Source organism: Polypterus senegalus, chromosome 3, assembly GCF_016835505.1.
Source record: "Polypterus senegalus isolate Bchr_013 chromosome 3, ASM1683550v1, whole genome shotgun sequence".
Lineage (NCBI taxonomy): Eukaryota > Metazoa > Chordata > Cladistia > Polypteriformes > Polypteridae > Polypterus > Polypterus senegalus.
The window spans coordinates 297918631-297938748 of NC_053156.1; the positions used below are offsets into that span (position 1 = coordinate 297918631).

A 20118-nucleotide genomic window follows, 5' to 3' on the forward strand; every position below is an offset into this window, starting at 1 on the left:
TTGACGTATTTTTTAAGCAAATTTATCTCCTGAGTAGGTGACATTTTCCCCCCGGTTAGGAACTCCTGCTATAAGTATGCCAGGGGTTTTTGGTGGCATGGTTACATTTTAAAAATAGCCCACCGCCAAATCAATATTTTGCCCCTCACAGTGCTTTCCAAAATAGCAAGTTTAACCTGAAAAACGGCACAGCTGGTAACCATCCCGGGTCTGTTTTAAAATTAGAAACTACATCTCCCAGAAGGGCAATGCGCGCGTCTGCGCACTTCAACGCGGAAGTCTTTTTTTTTTTTATTAGGTTCCGTAGTGGGAGCGGAAGTAGATAGCGGCAGAAGGCTGCGAGAGACAGGCAGAAAGTAATTGGATGTGATGAATGTAATGAAGGCTTTCATTAGCTTCCACTAAAACCGAGTCATTGGAATACGGCATTCGGCATTTTTTTGAATGGAGCTATCCGACGCTGAACTTCTACCTTGTCCTTGTGTTCCGCTTGCTTGGTGACTTGTCACGCCGCGGCTCGGAACAAGACTTGCGGGTAGGGCCTTTTTTTTTTGCGGGGCTTTTTCAAAAATGTGAGCGGAGCCCAGATTTAATGGCAGAGCGCGATACGAGGCGCTCTGACAGCAGGCCCCATTGTCTGAGAAGGCGGGCAGGGTGATGCGATAGGCGCGGCGCAGAGCCCGTGCATCCGAAGGCTGGCCCGAGGACGAGTGAAGCTGTGCGGAAGATGCCCAGAAGGAAGCAGTCCAACCCGCAGCCGGTGAAATGTAAGTGCTGGTGGTTTGCCTTAGCTTTGTATGTGCAATCAGGGACCCAGATCAGTGCCGGCATTGCATTTCAACTTGAATGGTACATGGCAGTGTACACAGGCTCAATCGATAATGCTGGGAAACTCATTTTGGGAGAAGTACTTTGAATGGCATGTAGCGCCTTTTGTGTTCGTGTACAACTTTTGGGAAGCCACGTTTATTAACCATCCCCTTCCGAATGTCATTGTGGTGTCCGTTTCGTGATATGCTTCTCATTGTTGAGTGATAGAGATTTAACATGACTTTATATTTATGAAGGGGTTTATCAGAGTTGTTTCTATACTTACACAGTGGGACCCAGTCAGGATTATACAGCAAATCAGTTAGGGGGATTTATTTCAATGAGCATTTTTGCATTTGCTATTGCAGTGCAAAGGTGGACCAGTCCAGCTGTAGAAGTCAGCACAGGGTTCTCAAACCTCCGTCCTGGAGGGCCCCAGTGGCTGCAGGTTTTCATTCAAACCCTTTTCTTAATGAGTGACCTGTATTTACTGCTAATTCACTTCTTTTGAATTCATTTTCATTGACTTGCTCTTAAAGACTCAGACCCCTTAATTGTTTATTTTCTCCTTAATTAGATGTCAAACAGTAATGAGCTACAAAATGTGACCAGCAAACTGTGTCCATCCATCCATTTTCCAACCCGCTGAATCCGAACACAGGGTCACGGGGGTCCGCTGGAGCCAATCCCAGCCAACACAAGGCAGGAACCAATCCCAGCCAACACAGGGCACAAGGCAGGAACCAATCCCGGGCAGGGTGCCAGCCCACCGCAGGACACACAAACACACCCACACACCAAGCACACACTCGGGCCAATTTAGAATCGCCAATATCTGAAAATAAAGAAAGGTGGAGGTCTCAGGAATGCTGATCTGCTCAGGTCCCCAACACATTTTGACAGTGCCCTGAAAAAAGGGAAAGCCAACAAGTTTTGGAAATGTATGCCGTTGTACAATATGAGCAGCAACAAGCCATGGAATTAAAGATCAAAAAATTTGGTTAACAACAAGAATTGGCACCTAATTAAGCAACTGGTTGGAGTTTGAGGCCCTGACTTTGGTGGTCTTCTGCCGGCTCCCTCACTTCACATTTAATTTCTGTTTGGGTGCCATTTAACAACAACAACATTTATTTATATAGCGCATTTTCATACAAATAATGGAGCTCAAAGTGCTTTACGTGATGAAGAAAAGAGAAATAAAAGACATAGTAAGAATTAGAATAAGACAAAACTCATTAACTTAGAATAAAAGTAAGGTCCGATGGCCAGGGAGGACATAAAAAACAAAAAAAAAAACTCCAGATGGCTGGAGAAAAAATAAAATCTGCAGGGGGTCGGAGACCACCCAGCCCCCTCTAGGCATTCTACCTCGCATAAATGATCAGTCCTCATTGTATTTAGGGTTCTCATGGAAAGACTTGATGATGATGGTCATGTGGACTTCTGGCCTTTCATCCATCAATGTAGGGACATCACGGTGCTTTGATTAGGTGGTGGTGAGAAAGAAAGGAAGGTTTAAGGAAAGAAATGAAGCAATTTAGAGGAACAATGAAGAAATCTTAAGACAAAACTAGTCAATTAAGAATTCAAAAGAAGTTAATTAGCAGTAAAAACAGGTCACTAATTAAGAAAACCACACCTACATTTGTTTTTATAGCACGTTTTCCTACAAATGATGTAGCTCAAAGTGCTTTACAAGATGAAGAAAAAAGAAAAATCAGAAAATAAGATTAGTCAATACTAAGTAACATAGAATAAAAGGTCCGATGGCCAGGAGGACAGAAAAAATAAAAATCCAGAGGGCTGAATGATTAAAAAAAAAAAAAATCTGCAGGGGTTCCAAGACCACCCAGCCCCCACTGGGCATTCTACCTAACATTAATGATCTCGGTCAGTCCTCAGGGTTTTCAGGCTTCACGTGGAAGAATTAGATGATGGTCATGTGGACTTCTCGCCTTCAATCCATCAATGTAGGGACTGCACGGTGCTTTGATCAGGTGGTGGGGTCACAGATCACCACCACAGAAAGCCAGAAAAAAAAAAAACAGCAGAGAAAGTGTGGGTTAGTATGGGCTGCGGAGCCACGATAGAAATGATACTTCAATGCATATTCAGAATATCAGGATTACACTAAAATGAAGCTATGAGAATCCCCTATTAAAATAACAACAACATTTATTTCTATAGCACATTTTCATACAAAAATGTAGCTCAAAGTGCTTTACATAATGAAGAATAGAAAAATAAAAGACACAGTAAGAAAATAAAATAACTCAACATTAATTAACATAGAATAAAAGTAAGGTCCAATGGGCAGGGAGGACAGAAAAAACAAACAAAAAAAAACTCCAGACGGCTGGAGAAAAACAATAAAATCTGCAGGGGTTCCAGACCATGAGACCACTCAGTCCCCTCTGGGCATTCTATACCTAACATAAATGAAACAGTCCTCTTTGGATTTAGGGTTCTCACGGAAGGACGATGATAGTCACGTGGACTTCTGGCTTTTAGTCTATCAATGTTGGAGCATCCTGATGCTTTGAGTAGGTGGTGGTGGTGCAGGCCGCCACCACAAAGAAACCGGAAAAAGAAACAGAAGAGAGAGTTGGGGTCAGTACAGATTTTAAAGCCACCATGAGTAGTTATTATGAATTGAATATACAGAGTATCAGGGTTAAATTAAAGTGAAGTTATAAGAAGGTCATGTTACAGTAATGTGTTTTCAGCAGTGTTTTAAAGTGCTCTACTGTATCAGCCTGGTGAATTTCTATTGGCAGGCTATTCCAGATTTTAGGTGCATAACAGCAGAAGGCCGCCCGCCCACCTCACCACTTCTTTTAAGTTTAGCTCTTGGAATTCTAAGCAGACACTCATTTGAAGATCTAAGATTACGATTTGGAATATAAGGTGTTAGACATTCCGATATATAAGATGGAGCAGATTATTTAAGGCTTTATAAACCATAAGCAGAATTTTAAAGTCCGTTCTGAAAGACACAAGTAACCAGTGCAGTGACATCAAAACTGGAGAAATGTGTTTGGATTTTCTTTTCCTAGTTAGGATTCTAGCAGCTTCATTCTGCACTCGTTGCACACAATTTATGTCTTTTTAGCAGTTACGGGTTTTTAGCAGTTTATTAAAGTGCTCCACCGTATCAGCCTGGTGAATTTCTATCAGTCTGCTATTCCAGATTTGAGGTGCATAACAGCAGAAGGCCGCCTCACCACTTCTTTTAAGCTCAGTTCATAAGCAGACCCTCATTTGAAGATGTAAGGTTACGATTTGGAGTGTAAGGTGAGAGGCATTCCGAAATATAAGATGGAGCAGATTATTGAAGCCTTTGTAACCCATAAGCAGTATTTTAAAGTCGAGTCTAACCAGTAACCAGTGTAGTGACATCAAAACTGGAGAGATGTGCTCGGATTTTCTTTTCCTAGTTAAGAAAAGGGTTAGAATGAAAACCTGGAGTCATTCCGGCCTTCCAGTACCAGAGTTTGAGATTCCTCGGTTAGCAGTACCTTTAAAAGTAAATAAAGTAAAAAAAAAAAAAGGGTTATAAAAGTGAATCATAATTATCATGTGGATAATCTAATAGAACATGGGATAAGAGACATTAGAAACTTTGCTTTTTGGTGCTGAAAGAATTTAACATCATCCTAACCAAGGAACCGCTTATTGACTTTTGCCACACCAAAGAGTCTCTACACCCAGTCCATATTATGGATATAGAGATGCTGCTTTTCACTGTACTTAGGGGTCCACATTTATGGAAGATTATTCATGGCAAAATGAAGGTCAAAACAATGTGTTTACTACATTGCAATGTATATATGCACGTGGTGCATTTAATCTTGGAAAATTGTTATTATGAAATAATTAAAAACAAACCAACTAAATGGTAGATTGCTTTTCACTACAGCACACACTCTTCCTGTCAGTTTAAAATGTAATACCAAAGTGTACTTTTATTTTATTTCATGTTTATAGGTCACCTATCATAACTAACAACAAAGGAAATCAGCTGAGTTTTCGCTTAGCCTCTTCTCCTTGTGCAGGATTGGGTAGTGTCAGTCCTGGAGAGTCGCAGTGGCTGCAGGTTTTTCCTCCAACCCAGTTTCTTAAAGAGTAGCCAATTATTGCTGATGAAGCACTTACTGCTCAAGTGATGTTTTGATGCTTAGAGGTCTCGCTTGTTAAGGTTGCCCACCCTTAATTGCTCATTTCAGTCTGCATTCACTGTGTTTAATAGCTCCTTATTAACAGTAAGCAGCCATCAGTTCTCCATCTCACTTGTCTCCATTTACATCTGTGTGTGCTCATCATGCACTGTTTAATTTAATACAATACTTAATAGAAAAATGTGACACACTCATAATTATCCAGTTTTGGTTTCAAATCATTTGGATGATATTCTTGGAAAGAAAAAAAAATCTACATTATAAGAATCTTGCATTGCAGACAAACAAGCCATAAAATTAAGTAAGGTCTGAGATTGGCGAGGATTGGTTTCTAATTAAGCAACTAGGTTGGAATGAAAACCTGTGGGCACAGCGGCTCTCCAGTACCGACATTGCCCGCCTCTGTCCTAGTGTATTGCAGTTCGATTCAAGACCATATGTTAGTCATGCCACAACTGAATGTATCATATTCAAGATTCATTTTATTCATCACATACACCGTTATACATGTACATTGTGCAGTGAAATGTAAGCCTGATTAGCTCAACATTGTAGCGGTCCTGAGCTGCTAAGATTCACACCGTCGAAGATGATGATTTTTTTTTTTTTTTTATGGTGGAGATTCCAGGGACGCACCTAGCCTTGACCCGACTCGCACGCACTCACAAACGGTGACAAAACCAAAGCAAACTGGTAATCAAACAACAATTAATGAATTTAATGAAAACAAATGAAAACAACGATACCACCCCTGTTCCCCTTACGGCGACTATACATTAAATACAAAACGCACACAGCAAAGTCCATGAAAACGGCAACGGATGAAATGTAATGATGAAAATAGATAGTCCAGAGATCTGCACATTGAAGGGGAATGTAAAGATCGTCCTACCGGTAGTTCATGAAATGGTGAAGACAGGTGGATGAGTTTAGGAGCGCTCCTTTCCTCGCAGGATGGCGATGAATCCACTTACAGTCCTCATGTACACAGGCAGACGGCAAACAATCCAGACCCAAACCACGAAACAATCCAGGACAAAACGAATAAGTACAGGTAACCCAACAGAAGGCAGACAGAAAGGAACTTGAAACACAGATTACAAAAACTTTCTCTTTTGGTCACTGGACCCCGTTTTTAAAAGCTGCGCTGACATTCTTTGACCCCAACAGCCTCTGCATCCTCAGCAGAAGACCAATCAAAGCTGCTGCAGGGACTGCTGGGAGTTGCAGTTTCACATTCAGGAAGCACCGCTCCTGCATTACAGAAATAAGATAAGTAAAAGATCCCGAACTATTCTTTAACATTTCAGTAATTATTTACCGCTCTGATGCTGATCGCCTGGTCATAAAATAGGTCATTACGATGGCAATTGACGACAAGAATTCAGAATTTATTGCAGAATTCCGGTATTTGAGGGTTCTTCTTGAGCGCCTCTTTCTCTTGCTCTTTATTTTATTTTTATTTGGTGAATACTGTGAAGTAATAGTATTATTACTGGAAGTTGCACTATTATTTATTTTATTGTTATTATTTATTAGTTTAAATATTATGCAGTTTAATGATTGTAAAGTTGTTTAAAAAGTCCCTTTAACATGTCAGTGGACAGAGATTGTTAACATTAACAGAAAGAGTAGTTGGTTTACAAAACATATTCACTTTTTATTCCTTTTCTAAGACATTTTCAGTGCAATACAACTTTTGACAAGCACCTCTGGATATTTTACTAAGTCCAAATGCCTCTTTGGATGGTTTAAAGTATGTTTTCAAAATTCTAGCTTAAGTTTTTTGCTAAATGTGTTCAATAAAAAGGTTCTATATTTTGACAGCAACTGTAATGCAATGTGATTCCTTCTCTTCATTAGTGCCACCCCCTTGAAAACTACAACAACATTTATTTATATAGCACATTTTCATACAAAAAGTAGCTTCACTTTCTATGAGTTTACTTCACTTTATGGGGCCATGCAAACCTGTATTAATACTTTTGTGCACATTATAAAGTTTTTTTGTACAATGACAGTGGAATAGGTTATTCTTAGCCAGTCTACTGCAGTAATTGCAGTGGAGCATATGGTTAACATCCACTCATGCATGGGGAAACAAAATACCGTTGAATACCGTGAAACCGGTATAATTTTGAAAAATACCGTGATATAGAATTTTGGTCATACCGCCCAACACTAACACAAAGCAAAAAAATGACCATTCTGCACCAAGAGGTGGGGCAAGGGGTGTCAACATTTGTGGTAATAGGTGCTCTGTCACTTCTAGCTCAAGTTTTGTCAGTGTGGAGTGATTAGCCAAAACGGAGAGGAATATTTTTTACTCTTTTGTTAAATTGTCTATATAATGCATTATGCTTGCCTTATTTCATATTGTTGAATTCTTCTTCTGTTAGTCCTAATAGATCCGTCAGGAAGTTTAGCAATAACTGGTGCATCTCTCTGAGCAATCTGATCGTTCATTTTGCTTTTGGTAAAGCAATCGAAAGACCAAGCATGAGTGTGAGACACACGAGGAGTAAAGGCTTAGGAGGCACGCTGACATTCGCCTTCAATGACTGGAGGTATAAAAGTGGACCTTGAAACGACAGAGTCTGAGAAGCAGACTTTATGGGAACACGTTTGAAAGAGAGAGGGTTGAGCGAGAGAGGTTCAGACATGCAAGGATACAGAGGAAAGGTGCGGAAGATGAAGGTTAGTGCTGGGCAGGATGACCAAAATTCTATATCGCGGTATTTTTCAAAATTATACCGGTTTCACGGTATTCAACAGTATTTTGTTTCCCCATGCTTGAGTGGATGTTAACCATATTTTCCACTGCAATTACTGCAGTAGACTGGCTAAGGACAACCTATTCTACTGTCATGAGCATTGTACAAAAAAACATTTTAATGTGCACACAAGTATTAATCCAGGTTTGCATGGCCCCATAAAGTGACAGTTTTCAAGGGGGTGGCACTAATGAAGAGAAGGAATCACATTGCATTACAGTTACTGTCAAAATACAGAACCTTTTTATTGAACAAATTTTGCAAAAATATATTTTCAACCATCCAAAGAGGCATTTAGACTTAGTAAAATATTCAGAGGTGCTTGTCAAAAGTTGTATTGCACTGAACATGTCTTAGAAAAGGAATAAATAGTGAATATTTTTTGTAAACCAACTCCACTTTCTGTTAATGTTAACAATCTTTGTTAACTGACACGTTAGCTATATGGATTGTAATGGCGTTGGTTATCTCAGTCCACTGCTGGCTTTTTTGTCGTAGGCAGTACTTCTAGCAAACGCGTCCACAAGTGACGTCTGACTCGAGTGTCCTCCAGCAGTTTCAGTTTTACCTGAGGACGTGAAGGGTGCCTATCTTAGTTCCATACATTCATGGTACTCCAGAGCACTTTTGCAGCTAAGGTGGTCCAACAAATTGCTCGTGTTGCTGCCTCCGGTGACAACTTTAGCTTGACAGAATTTGCAGTAAATAGTTGTTTGGTCCACATCTGACCTTTTAAAACCAAAGTATCTCCAGACAACCGACGCGGCTCCTTTTTTCAGCAAAAGTTCTTCTGTGTCATCATGTTCATCTTTATCGTCTGCAACAGATTCAGTTTCGGAATGTTCTCTGTCCATTTTCACAGCTCAATACCTCCATTAACACGTGCTCCGTTGCATGCGTGTTTAGTGGTGTAGCAGTGAAAAAGGTCCCAACTTAAACAGTTTCCCACTACGCCACGTTTCCGAACGTTGTTTAGGCTATTTAAACCAGTGTTGCGATATAAGAAAAATCCATATCATAACAAAAATAAAAAATGGTTTTCGGTATGAACCGGTATCCCTCCCAGCACTAGTGAAGGTTCATGCAGGGCAAGAGATATCAAATATTTTAAAATATATGTTGCCCGTCATTTCATGTTCCCACCTGCTTAATCTAGTTAGGGGGACTGGAGCCAAAAACACTTTTTCTTTTTTCTGCACCTGCATCTTTAGCTTCAGTGGTCCTTTACACGTAGCATTACGGTAGTTGAGCAAGCACACATCTTTTTGCTGCTAACTTCCTGTAACCAAAAAACAATTAAGCAGACTTTACCAGAGAGAGAGAGAAGACCAAAATATCAGCTTTTACATTAAAGCAAGTGGAATAATAAAGTGAGAAAAAGGAATCGGAGCAGTCATCCTGTGCACTTACACAAACGTCAAGAAAAGTTACTTTAATGAGTTCATGTCATGCCATTTTCTAAGCCACTTAAAAAGGGGGGCTGGAGCCTATCTTAGCTAGGGCACAAGATGGGAACAAACCTTGGGTAGGACAGAGTTATCACACACACTAGGGGTACTTTAGCATGGGGAACCCACACAGACATGAGGAGAACATGTAAATTCCACGCAGGGAGGACCCGGGACGTGAACGTTGGTTGCCTCCAATAGATAACATGGAGGGAAAGTAGAGTATAAAGTATATAAATACTAACGGTCAGTAATTTTTAAACCTGCTTTGTCCTGTACACGGTTTAGAGGGTCTGCTGGAGCCAGCCAGCGGCACAAGGCAGGAACAGACCCTGGGAAGGGTGTCAGTCCATCGCAGGATGAGCACATAGACCCACCCAGCACACAGTAGGGCCAATTTAAGATTTCCAGTCCACCTAAACCACATGTTTTTTTGAACTGTGGGAGGAAACCCACTCAGACATGGAGAGAACATGCAAACTCCACACAGGGAGTGCCACCGTGTCGACTACTAACAGTAACCACCGCTTTAAAATACTGGTGTGTCTGTGAAGCTGTTCCCCAACTATCATAAGTAAAGTAATATTGGCATTCATAAATAAGTATAAAGCAGTGCTTCAATTCTAATGTTTGATGGACATGCAGGTTCCGCCAGCGTAACAACTAATCACTGAGACGTTTTAATCCTATGGGGAATTCAGTGTATGTTTTGTAAAGAACTAGTCATGGTACCTGTTCAAAGACAGATAGTTACAAATATTTTTTATTTATTTATCTTTTGCCCTACGTGTACCTCTGTGCACCTTTCCTCTATATTCACGTGTCTGACCCTCCGTTTAATGGTGCTCCCTTTCTTGACCATATTACTGTAAAGCCTGCTTCTCAGATTCTCATTGTTTTTGAGATGCATTTATCACCTCCTTTTGAGGTTTTATATCTGCCATCTTTGAAAGCAACAGCCTGTCTTGTACTCCTCCTTGTGTGTCTCACACCCACACTTCCTTTTTCATTGCGTCACCAAAGCCAAACTGACCAATGAGATTGTTCAGGAGGACTGAACACGCGGACCTTAGTGTTTTATTATATAGTAGACGATATCATCATGGACTACCTGATTTATCTGACCATGTGCACATACTAAATTTATTCTCTTATACAGTATTTTCTCTTTAGTAACTGAAAAATGCTGCTTAAAATCAATAGTAAAAATGAAAATTCAAACATTATTATGTCACTACTATTGAGTCATTGAATCCCATTTAAACAAACTCTTTAAAGCGGTTTTCTCACCTGCTTTTAAAACCTGCTTTGATACAAACCTAACAGAGAGAGTCTCTATCATTTATTATTGCATCATTAGCTGGTTAGAAGACTGCCTTCTTTTTTCAGCTACATCCATTTAGGGGTCGCCCCATCTACCACACCGACTACCTTCATGTCCTTCCCTTTATCACATCCATAAACCTTCTCTTTAGTCTTCCTCGTTTCCTCTTGTCTGGCAGTACCATCCTCAACATTGTTTTCTCAGTGTACCCCTCATCTCTTCTGTGCATGTGTCCAAACCATCTAAATCTGGCGTGTCTCACCTTGTCACCAATCTGTGTTGTCCCTCTAATATACTCATTTCTAATCCTGTCTACACTTGTTACTCGTTGTAGCATCTTCAACTCTGCCTCTGTCTTTTCGTCAGTGTCTCCGTCTCCGTCTCCAAACCATGCAACGTAGCTGGTCTCGCTACCATTTTATTGACATTCCCTTTTACTCTTGTAGTTGCTCTTCTATCACAGATCACTTCTGCCACATTTCTCCACCCATTCCACCCTGCCTGCACTCTTATTCATCTCTCTGCCATAATCTCTGTTACACTGGGCTATTGAACCCAAGTATTTAAATTTGTCTACCTTTACCCCATCTGCTTCTTGCAGTGACACTTTTCCAATGCCTTCCCTCTCATTCATGCACATGTACTCCATCTTACTCCTACTGACTTACATTACCCTTATCTCCAATGCATACCTACACCCCACCAGGTTTGCCTCAACCTGCTCTCTACTCTCACTACAAATCACAGTTTCATCCACAAACATCATAGTCTACAGCAGGGGTGCCCACACTGTTTTCGGGTTGCGAGCTACTTTGAAAATGACCAGGTTGAAATGATCTACCTACATTAAAAACGCTATGTGTGTGTGTGTGTGTATGTATGTGTGTGTGTGTATATATATATATATATATATATATATATATATATATATATATATATATATATATATATATATATATATATATATAGCTATAGCATTTGAAGTCTGAATCACAATCTGATTGTATGGGTAGTTGCCTACCAGGTAACGCGTGTGGTTGGTCTGCATGTCGGCAAACATCCGCCACGGGTGCCATCTCAGTTGCGAGAAGCAGATCGTAGAATGTTACATAGTTAACTGTCAAATAATCCAAAGAGTACGCTACACGTGTTTCGCTCTATTTTGGACTCATCAAGCGTACACACTCCACTGCACCCCTCATCGGGGATCGAACCTCGGACGTCAGACAAACGCACTTCGATTGTGACATTGTGAGAAAAAAAGTCCTCTTCCAATTCCACATCCAGCCCATACCCTCCCCAAACTATTTTTTTTAAATCCCTTTTTTAGTCGATATAAATTGGAAGGCTAACTAGATCAGAGCCAGAGTTTTGCAGTAACTCACACGTTTGATTGTGTGTGTGGGATGACCAGTGTGTTTGAAGACAAGAGATCTCAGACTGGCCGTCCTGTATGTCAAGCAAGTGGAAAATGCCATAGGGAGGATATATGATAGACTAACGTTTAAAAAAATGTTTTTTTTTTTTGCAACGCGATCTACCTGCACTACCTTTGCGATCTACCGGTCAATTGCGATCGACGCATTGGGCTCCCCTGGTCTACAGAGACTCCTGTCTGGCCTCATCTGTCAATCTGTCCATCACCATTGCAAACAGGCAAGGGCGCAGAGCTGATCCTTAAAGTAATCCCATTCTCACCTTGAGCCAGACTGTCATTCCTACCACACACCTCACCACAGTTGCACTGTCCTCATACATATCGTGCGCCAGCCTCTCATACTTTTCTGCTACTTCTGACTTCCTCATACAGAACTATAACTCCTTTCTTGGCATTCTGTCATACACTTTAAGTCCACAAACACGCAATGCAATTCTTCTGACCTACTCTGTACTTTTCCATCAACACTCTTAAAGCAAACATTGCATCCCGAGCACATCATTATTTTTACTTTCTTGTATCCAAAAGTATAAGGAAAAGTATTGTAATCATCCGAAAATTCAATGTTGAGATTTTGATGAATCTCGACATTTTAGGCCTCCCTGACTTTGTCGTTTACGAAGTATAGGGAAAGTATTGTAATCATCCGAAGATTCCATTTCGGGATTTTGATGACTCTCTAAAGTTTTGGACCTCCCTGAGTCCGAAAATACCATTTTTGGAATCGTGTCTGTGTGTGTTTAGGTAAACATGATAACTCGAGTACGCTTTCGCTTAGGTCAGCCAAATTTTGCATACAAGGATTAGGTACAAAACGTGAATTTCTGTCAACTTTTGGGCTATTTCTGCTAACCGGAAGTGGTGCTTTACCTTTTATTCATGCAACTGCAGAGTCCAATTTATTCAGCTTTACTTCTGTAATAATTGTTCAATATATTATTAATTTGATTTGATTTGTTGTTGATGGTTTTTTAATGTACATAATATAAAAATATAATCATTGTCTTGTGGTTTTCTCCTCAAATATCCATCCCCATATCTGATTTTACAAGAAAGTCTAGGGGAGACCACTCATGATTTTTGAAAATTGGCACTAATATACTTTTCCAGTCCTCAGGCATCTAGCTTTTCAAGATTTTGTTACATAATCCAGTTAGAAACTCAACTGCCACGTCGCCTAAATATCTCCATTCCTCCATGGGTATATTGTCCGGGCCAACTGCTTTTCCACTTTCCATCCTCCTCAAAGCTTCCTTTACTTCAGCCTTGCTGATCCCCAGTACTTTGTGATTTACTATCTCCACTTTATCAAACCTACACATTCTCTTTATTTTCAATATTCATAAGTCCTTCAAAGTACTCCTTCCACATTTGCACACTCTCCCCATTTGTCAGCAAATTTCCATCTGCTCTCTTTATCACGCTGACCTGCAGCATGTCCTTCTCTGCTTGATCCCTCTGTCTGGCCAATCGGTACAAGTGCTTTTCTCCTTCCTTTCTATCCAGCTTCTCATATAGCTCGACATATGCTTTTTCCACCTCTCTCTTCAGCTTACACAGCATCTATTTGTACACCTGTCTGCTTTCGCCATCTCTCTGGTTATCCCAATTCTTTTTCACTACCCTCTTCCTCTTTATGCTTTCCTGTACTTCCTCATTCTACCACCAAGTCTCTCTGTCTTCCTTCCTTCCTCTGTCCAGATGTCACACCAAGCACCTTCCTAGCCCTCTCCCTTCCCACTTCAGCTTTGGTGTTCCAGTCATGTATCATGTCCTCGCCACCACCCAGCACCTGTCCCACTTCCTTTCTGAATTTCACACAGTAGTCTTCCTCTTTCAGCTTCCACCACCTAATCTTTGGTTCCATTCCCACTCACATCCTCTTTGACACCATATTTATCCTGCATACCACCAATTGACGCTGTCTAGTTACACTCTCAACCTGCCATCACCCTACAGTCTCTAATCTCTTTCACGTTGCATCTCCTACATAGGACATGGCCCACCTGTGTGCACCTTCCTCCACTCTTATACGTCCTCCTTCAAATATGTATTCACCCCCGCCATGTCCATCCTTTTTGTTTAGTCAACTACCATTTGCCCTTCAACATTTCTTTCCTTAATGCCCTTCACCTCCTCATCACTACTGTTTATGCCCATTAGGTGCCCATTAACATGTGGCTGAGAAGACTTACTAGTTTAAATTAATTCAAATGCTACAAACTCCTAGTGCTTTAATTGTCCAAACCTGCCCCCCCCCTTTTTATATTTGTCCAAAATTTAAGGCTTCCTGTATAAAATCAATCTTGTCGGCTTTACATTAATTCTTTATTTCAGAACTCTCGTTAAACAACCATTGTTTTGTAGTTTGCACGTTACTGCAGTCTCCAAGCATGCACAAACCCATTTCTGAGCTAACTCCATAATGAGGGTGGGGTGGTGGGTCTGAGGCTAGGGATCTGCCGGTTCGAATCCTGTAAAATGCCAAAAGGGTCTCTGCTCTGTTGGGCCCTTGAGCAAGGCCCTTAACCTGCAATTGCTCCATCCTGGGTATGACATTAATCTGCATCCATCCCTGCATGTAGGCCCTCCAACCTGCAGGGAAAAACATGGGAGTTGGTGGCAGAACTGGCACTCCAGCCACCATAAAAAAACCTCACACTGTTATACTCCATCTGAACGAGTGTGGTGCTGAGGTATCACCCATTGCATGGCTGCACTAGGGTCCGAATCTGAATCCTGAGTTGGTTTGTCGTGTGATGGGTGCGTCAATGCACTGTATCAGTGCGAGCTCCTAACCTCTCTCTCTCTCCATAACAAGATTAAAGTGGCAATAATGAAACCCTGTTTGTATGCTTGTTGGCTTTTTTTTTTTCTTCAATAAGTACAATTCTTGCAAATGGTCTCTGAAATTCCCAGGTTCATACAGACATGACTTTCCAGACATGACTTCTCCTGTTTTTCATGTGTTGATGTGATGTTGTGTATTATCACCATTGTTAACCATTTTTGTATTGTATTACCCCTGCATCCAGAACAGGGTTGACACATTTTTTGGGCGTACAAGTACCTTGCATGTCAGAGGTGACGGGGATACCCAGTTTAGCCAACTAAAACCCGTTGGTCTGCCAGTGTGGCTGCTGGCAAGACTCTGATGTGGACCCTGGCCTTAGTTTGATTCACGAAACCCCGAGGATAGTCTGGCAGAGAAGTTGATCTCTGACTTTGGATGAGCGGAGTGAGGCAGACAGAGCTGGACAGCGTATTTGTGCAAGCAAAATGGATGAAGCAGCTGGGAGTGTACGCCGCTGCACGACACCTAAGCAGCATGGTGGAGCAGCTGCTGAAGAAGCCAATAGTTCTTTTTCGGGACACTTGCCACCAATTTGGCCTAAAGCGCAGATTCTATTGCTCCATCTCCAAGCACTATGGTTCATTACAATATACAGTTTTTACTAGCATATTATTGTGCCTTCCTAAGTAAATCGTGTACTTGCAGTCACACATGAGTGTGGTACTGATTTTTACTCAGTACTTCCGATACTGTAAAAAAAGCTAGTACCTTTACATTTTCGAAATTTTGTAAAATTTTTGTTTTATTGACTTAGTACTAAAATATTATTATATGATATAAAATGTTATATCACACTGAACCACTGGTGTTCACAGGAACAGCCTCTAACACGCTACGATTATGTAAAAGAAGTCTACGACTGAAAATAACCGGAAAAGTCTTGTAACATTATGACATGGGCTATACAAGAAGACAAAGTGAAATATTTAAAAACTAGTAATGAAGGTGCAAGAAATTAACGGGCAAAGGTTTTCCAGTGGGCTGTAGACTAAGAAAAGAGAGAAGGACTTTCGGGATTGTGTAGAAGATGGCAGGAAAAGACAAGATAAAGCAGATGAGATGGGAATTATGAAGGATAAAAATGCCTGTAAAAAGTGCGTTGTTAACCCTTGTATACATGGAACTTTCAACAAACACAATTGCGTACCCAGCATATATTTTTATTTAAATCAAGTCAGAAATAACAATAACTGTTCAAACTTGTATTGAAACATCTCTCCTGAACACTTCTTATTTTTAATAATTACTTTTTATTTTTAATATTTATAAATTATTACACACTTTTGTTCACCTACTAAGCCCAAAAATGCAAGACCACTGCTATAATATGGCTCCCGGTACACTCTTTAACATTTAACTGTTTTGCAGTCCAGTGATATGTAGAACATATTTGTGTTTTCTTTTTTTGATTTTTTTTTTTTTGTGCACTCCTCTGCCTCCTTGTCTCATCTCTGCCCCTCTACATTTCCCTGCCCAGAATGTTCATAATCTAGATAGCATCCAAAGGCTCTCTCCGTACTGCTTCACTTTGTTGTTCATCGTTTGTCTCCTTGGTGCATGCTTCTCAGTCTGTCTCTCTCTCTCTGACTGCTGTCAATGACAGGGACTGTTTCGAGGTCTTCCTATGCTGATAAGTGTCACTAGTATTTCTTTTCTTATCCCTTATCCCTTTCTAAACTCATAAATACCTAAAAAGTGAGCAACATGATAGAAACGCCGCTGTCCCGATACCCTATGTGTTTGTTTTTTTTTGTCCACTTTTGCTTCTGTAAAAAGCTGTTTTAGGTGATGATGTTTGTGCCATTTCACTTTGTGCAGCTTCCTGACTTTTTCACCTTCATTATCCTCCTCCTCATCTGAGCTCTATCCTTCTACAATTAACTTCAAACAACATTCATGATCTGATGGCATCAGATATAGCCCTCTTTCTGACTTATAATCTGCTATCAACAATAAATGCTGGCTAAGCGTTGTGGCCTTGTGGCCTTTTTCTTATCTATTTCCTTTGTAAACCCATAAATGCCTGCATAAAAAGTAACAAGATAGAAACGCGGTTGTATGGAGTATATAGAGGTACAAAGAAATCTTGGGGGTTGCACATTCAGTTTGAGAGCGGTTTACAAACACTGCACTTAAAATACACAGGAAAAAATTGCTGACACTTTGCTGCATTCAACCCAATACGTTTTAGGCAAATAAATGATCATGATAAAAATACATTTAAACTGTGTTGGCATATTTTTGATAGTAAATTGTTGCAGATGAAATGAATGAGACATACCTGGAGAACTGCGTCAGCACTTTATTATATTGACCCCTTTTATTGGCTAACTAAAAAGATTAAAATATGCAAGCTTTCGAGGCAACTCAGGCCCCTTCTTCAGGCAAGATATAATACAGAAACTGGACTTTCCTGTGTTTATATACACACTAGGACAAAAAACAACATTAATAAATCTTTAAGTGAGAAATCTTAAATGTAAAATATTAATAGATTCTTTTTAAATGAACCCTAGCCTGAAGGAGAGAAGAACAATGTATGGTCAAGATCTTTGGATAAAATAACTGACCAAAGTCTTTCGAAGTTTGTAAAAAGTTTTTCAAAACAATGTGGATCTGTAGACAGGTTGTCTATGTCAGTCTGAGAGATGCAAACAATCCTCATATCTGGCCATAAGGCCCATGTCTCTATTCAAACCATGTTGTAATATATTAAATTTTAGCATGGGAAGTTAAACTCTTCTCTCTTGTTAAATGAACCCCAGCCTGAAGGAATCTATTAATTTTTTACATTTAAGATTTCTCTCTTAAAGTTGTTTCTTGTCCTAGTGTGTATATCAACACAGGGTACTCCAGTTTCTGTATTACATCTCACCTGAAGAAGGGGCCTGAGTTGCCTCGAAAGCCTGCATATTGTAATCTTTTTAGTTAGCCAATAAAAGGAGTAATTTTGCTTGACTTTTCACTAAATTCATAATGGCGTAACACGTTACAACACCCTAGTATTATATGACCCCTTGAAAGCTATAAACATGACGTTAAGTGTCACTAATGACCCGAAGTATGTATACAAGGGTTCAATTGGTAAGTGGAAACATACTGAATAATGATTAGCCTGAGAATATGGAAGAGCTTTGAAATCAAAACAAGGGTTTTAAAAGAACCGCAGAGATGGGGAATGGACCCAACTGAATTGTTGTCTTGAGGAGCTGAAGACCTGGAGGACTGATTCATGTTGATTGAGAGAAAAGAAGTGATCCTGGAGTACGAGAAAAAAACTGCTAGTGCAATAACGATGGTTAATCCTTGGCCGTCCGACTAAATTACAAACTAAACCGATTGATCTCTTTTTTTACTATCTTGGGCCAAACCTGACTTTAGATTTACTTGTTTCCAACATATTGCAGAAGATATGAACACAAGCATTTGTTGCCAGTGTTTTCTTGCCTGACACTGTTTTGCTTCCTTCATCTGTGGTCCTTGTGCTGTCTATGTTCTCATTCTCTTTGTTGTTCTTGTTCTGGTAAATCAGCTGAAGCATGTAGGAGAGTGGGAAATGCGATCTTAAGTTCATCCAAGCTGAATGAAAGGTCTTTTCAGCTCAGTAAACCTGTGTTTCCCTCCATTTTAGGTTTTATCCCCAAGCCCCATGCACAGTGCACCATTTTTCCTTGACTTCAAACATTTTGCTTTAAGTTGTAATTACCTTTAACAGTTGTAGCGATGCCACATTTTAGCGTTTCTTGTTTTGTATGTCCTGCTCAATATCGTATTACTACTGCACCAGTAACAGCACACTGCACGATAACGTGTAGCGCATACACTTGTCTTGAGCATTCCTAGTTTTCCTCCTCTTTCTCTGTACATTTGGCATTCGTTTGCTCAGAGGTTGATGTGCTTGCTGCTTCGTGAACGGCTCGTTTTCTCCACCCTAGCGGCCCACTTCTTCTCTTCCGCCGGCATCTTTTCGCGTTAAAACAAATTAAGATTAATAAAGTATCTATCTATCTATCTATCTATCTATCTATCTATCTATCTATCTATCTATCTATCTATCTATCTATCTATCTATCTATCTATCTATCTATCTATCTATCTATCTATCTATCTATCTATCTATCTATCTAAGTCAGTGTTTGTGTTGCAGTTACTTAGTACGTTTTTTTTAAGTGCCAGTTTAAGAGAAAAATTAAGTCTTCAGTCTGCCTCAAGAATGATTCAAAATATGAAGAGGTAGGGGAAATGACGGTGAAGATGGTAGGGATGATACCCTCTAGCTATCTGCCTCAAGAATGATTTAACATATGAAGAGGTAGCTAAGTGATAGGAATGAGAACAGCACCCATAGGCATGCGCCACATGGCCACCCACCTACCCGCTGCTGAGAGTTGATTCTACAAGAAAATAAAATAAAAATAAAAAGAGTAATAAAAATCATCACCCCAAAAGTGGACAGTAGAGGTCACGTAGTGCAGCGATTCTCAACCTTTAAGTATTTGCGACCTGAGTTTTCATAACAGTTTTAATCGTGCCCCCCCCTAACGCTTTTTTGAAAGGAGCCCATTAATACCAATTTGTTCTTTTTTTAATTAATGATATATCATAGATGCATATTTTATTATACCTACTTAACTTTTATCGACATTTTTCTAACTCTATATTTATTTTTCCTAGTATCACAATGTAGTTTAAGTTAATTTGTTTTGGTTTCAATAGATGTATTTTTTCATATTTTTGATTCTTGTTTTCTTTTTTCACATCTTTGCGCCCCTAGGGGGGCCTGCCCCACAGTTTGAGAACCACTGATGTAGTATATGTGCACTAAATTTCAGGTCAATCGGTCAAACAGTTTACGAGCTACAGGTGATTTAAAATCCTGGGCAGACAAACGGACAGCCATGGTAGCGTATATTATATAAGGAGATATGTCGAGATTCCTATGAGTGCTTTGTAGGGGTCTGTGCCTTTTTAAGCAGGGTTTTTAAGGACCCAGTGGGTTTTATGAGAGTTGTAGCTGTGTTATTTAGAATTGGAGACTAACCAAACAGAATATAAAGGAAATTCATTTCCATTGTATGAAACTTCACAAATAAACATGAGGCAGTGAGATGACCTGACTGGAAAATTTACCTGCCAACCTTCAGAATTTACACCATTGGCAAACAATAAGATCATTCCTGATCTAGTGGTGCTCATCAGCAAAGAGTCGTCTTGGGAAGTTAGAATATTTGTTGATGGGATTACTAATCCTTTTTGTAGGAAGTGGTTTTCCAGAGGGAAAAATTAAAT

General features: G+C 40.0%; 1 protein-coding gene across 2 annotated transcripts in view; it reads left to right on the top strand.

Moving 5' to 3' along the window:
* Positions 1–314: 314 nt before the first annotated feature.
* Positions 315–20118, top strand: part of znf513a (zinc finger protein 513a) — a 52499-nt gene continuing 32695 nt past the window's right edge. For both annotated transcript variants that reach the window (XM_039749484.1, XM_039749485.1), the window contains exon 1: positions 315–767. In XM_039749484.1, coding sequence (XP_039605418.1) covers positions 728–767 — 40 coding nt within the window. In that variant the 5' untranslated portion in view covers positions 315–727. The remainder of the gene's footprint in view (positions 768–20118) is intronic.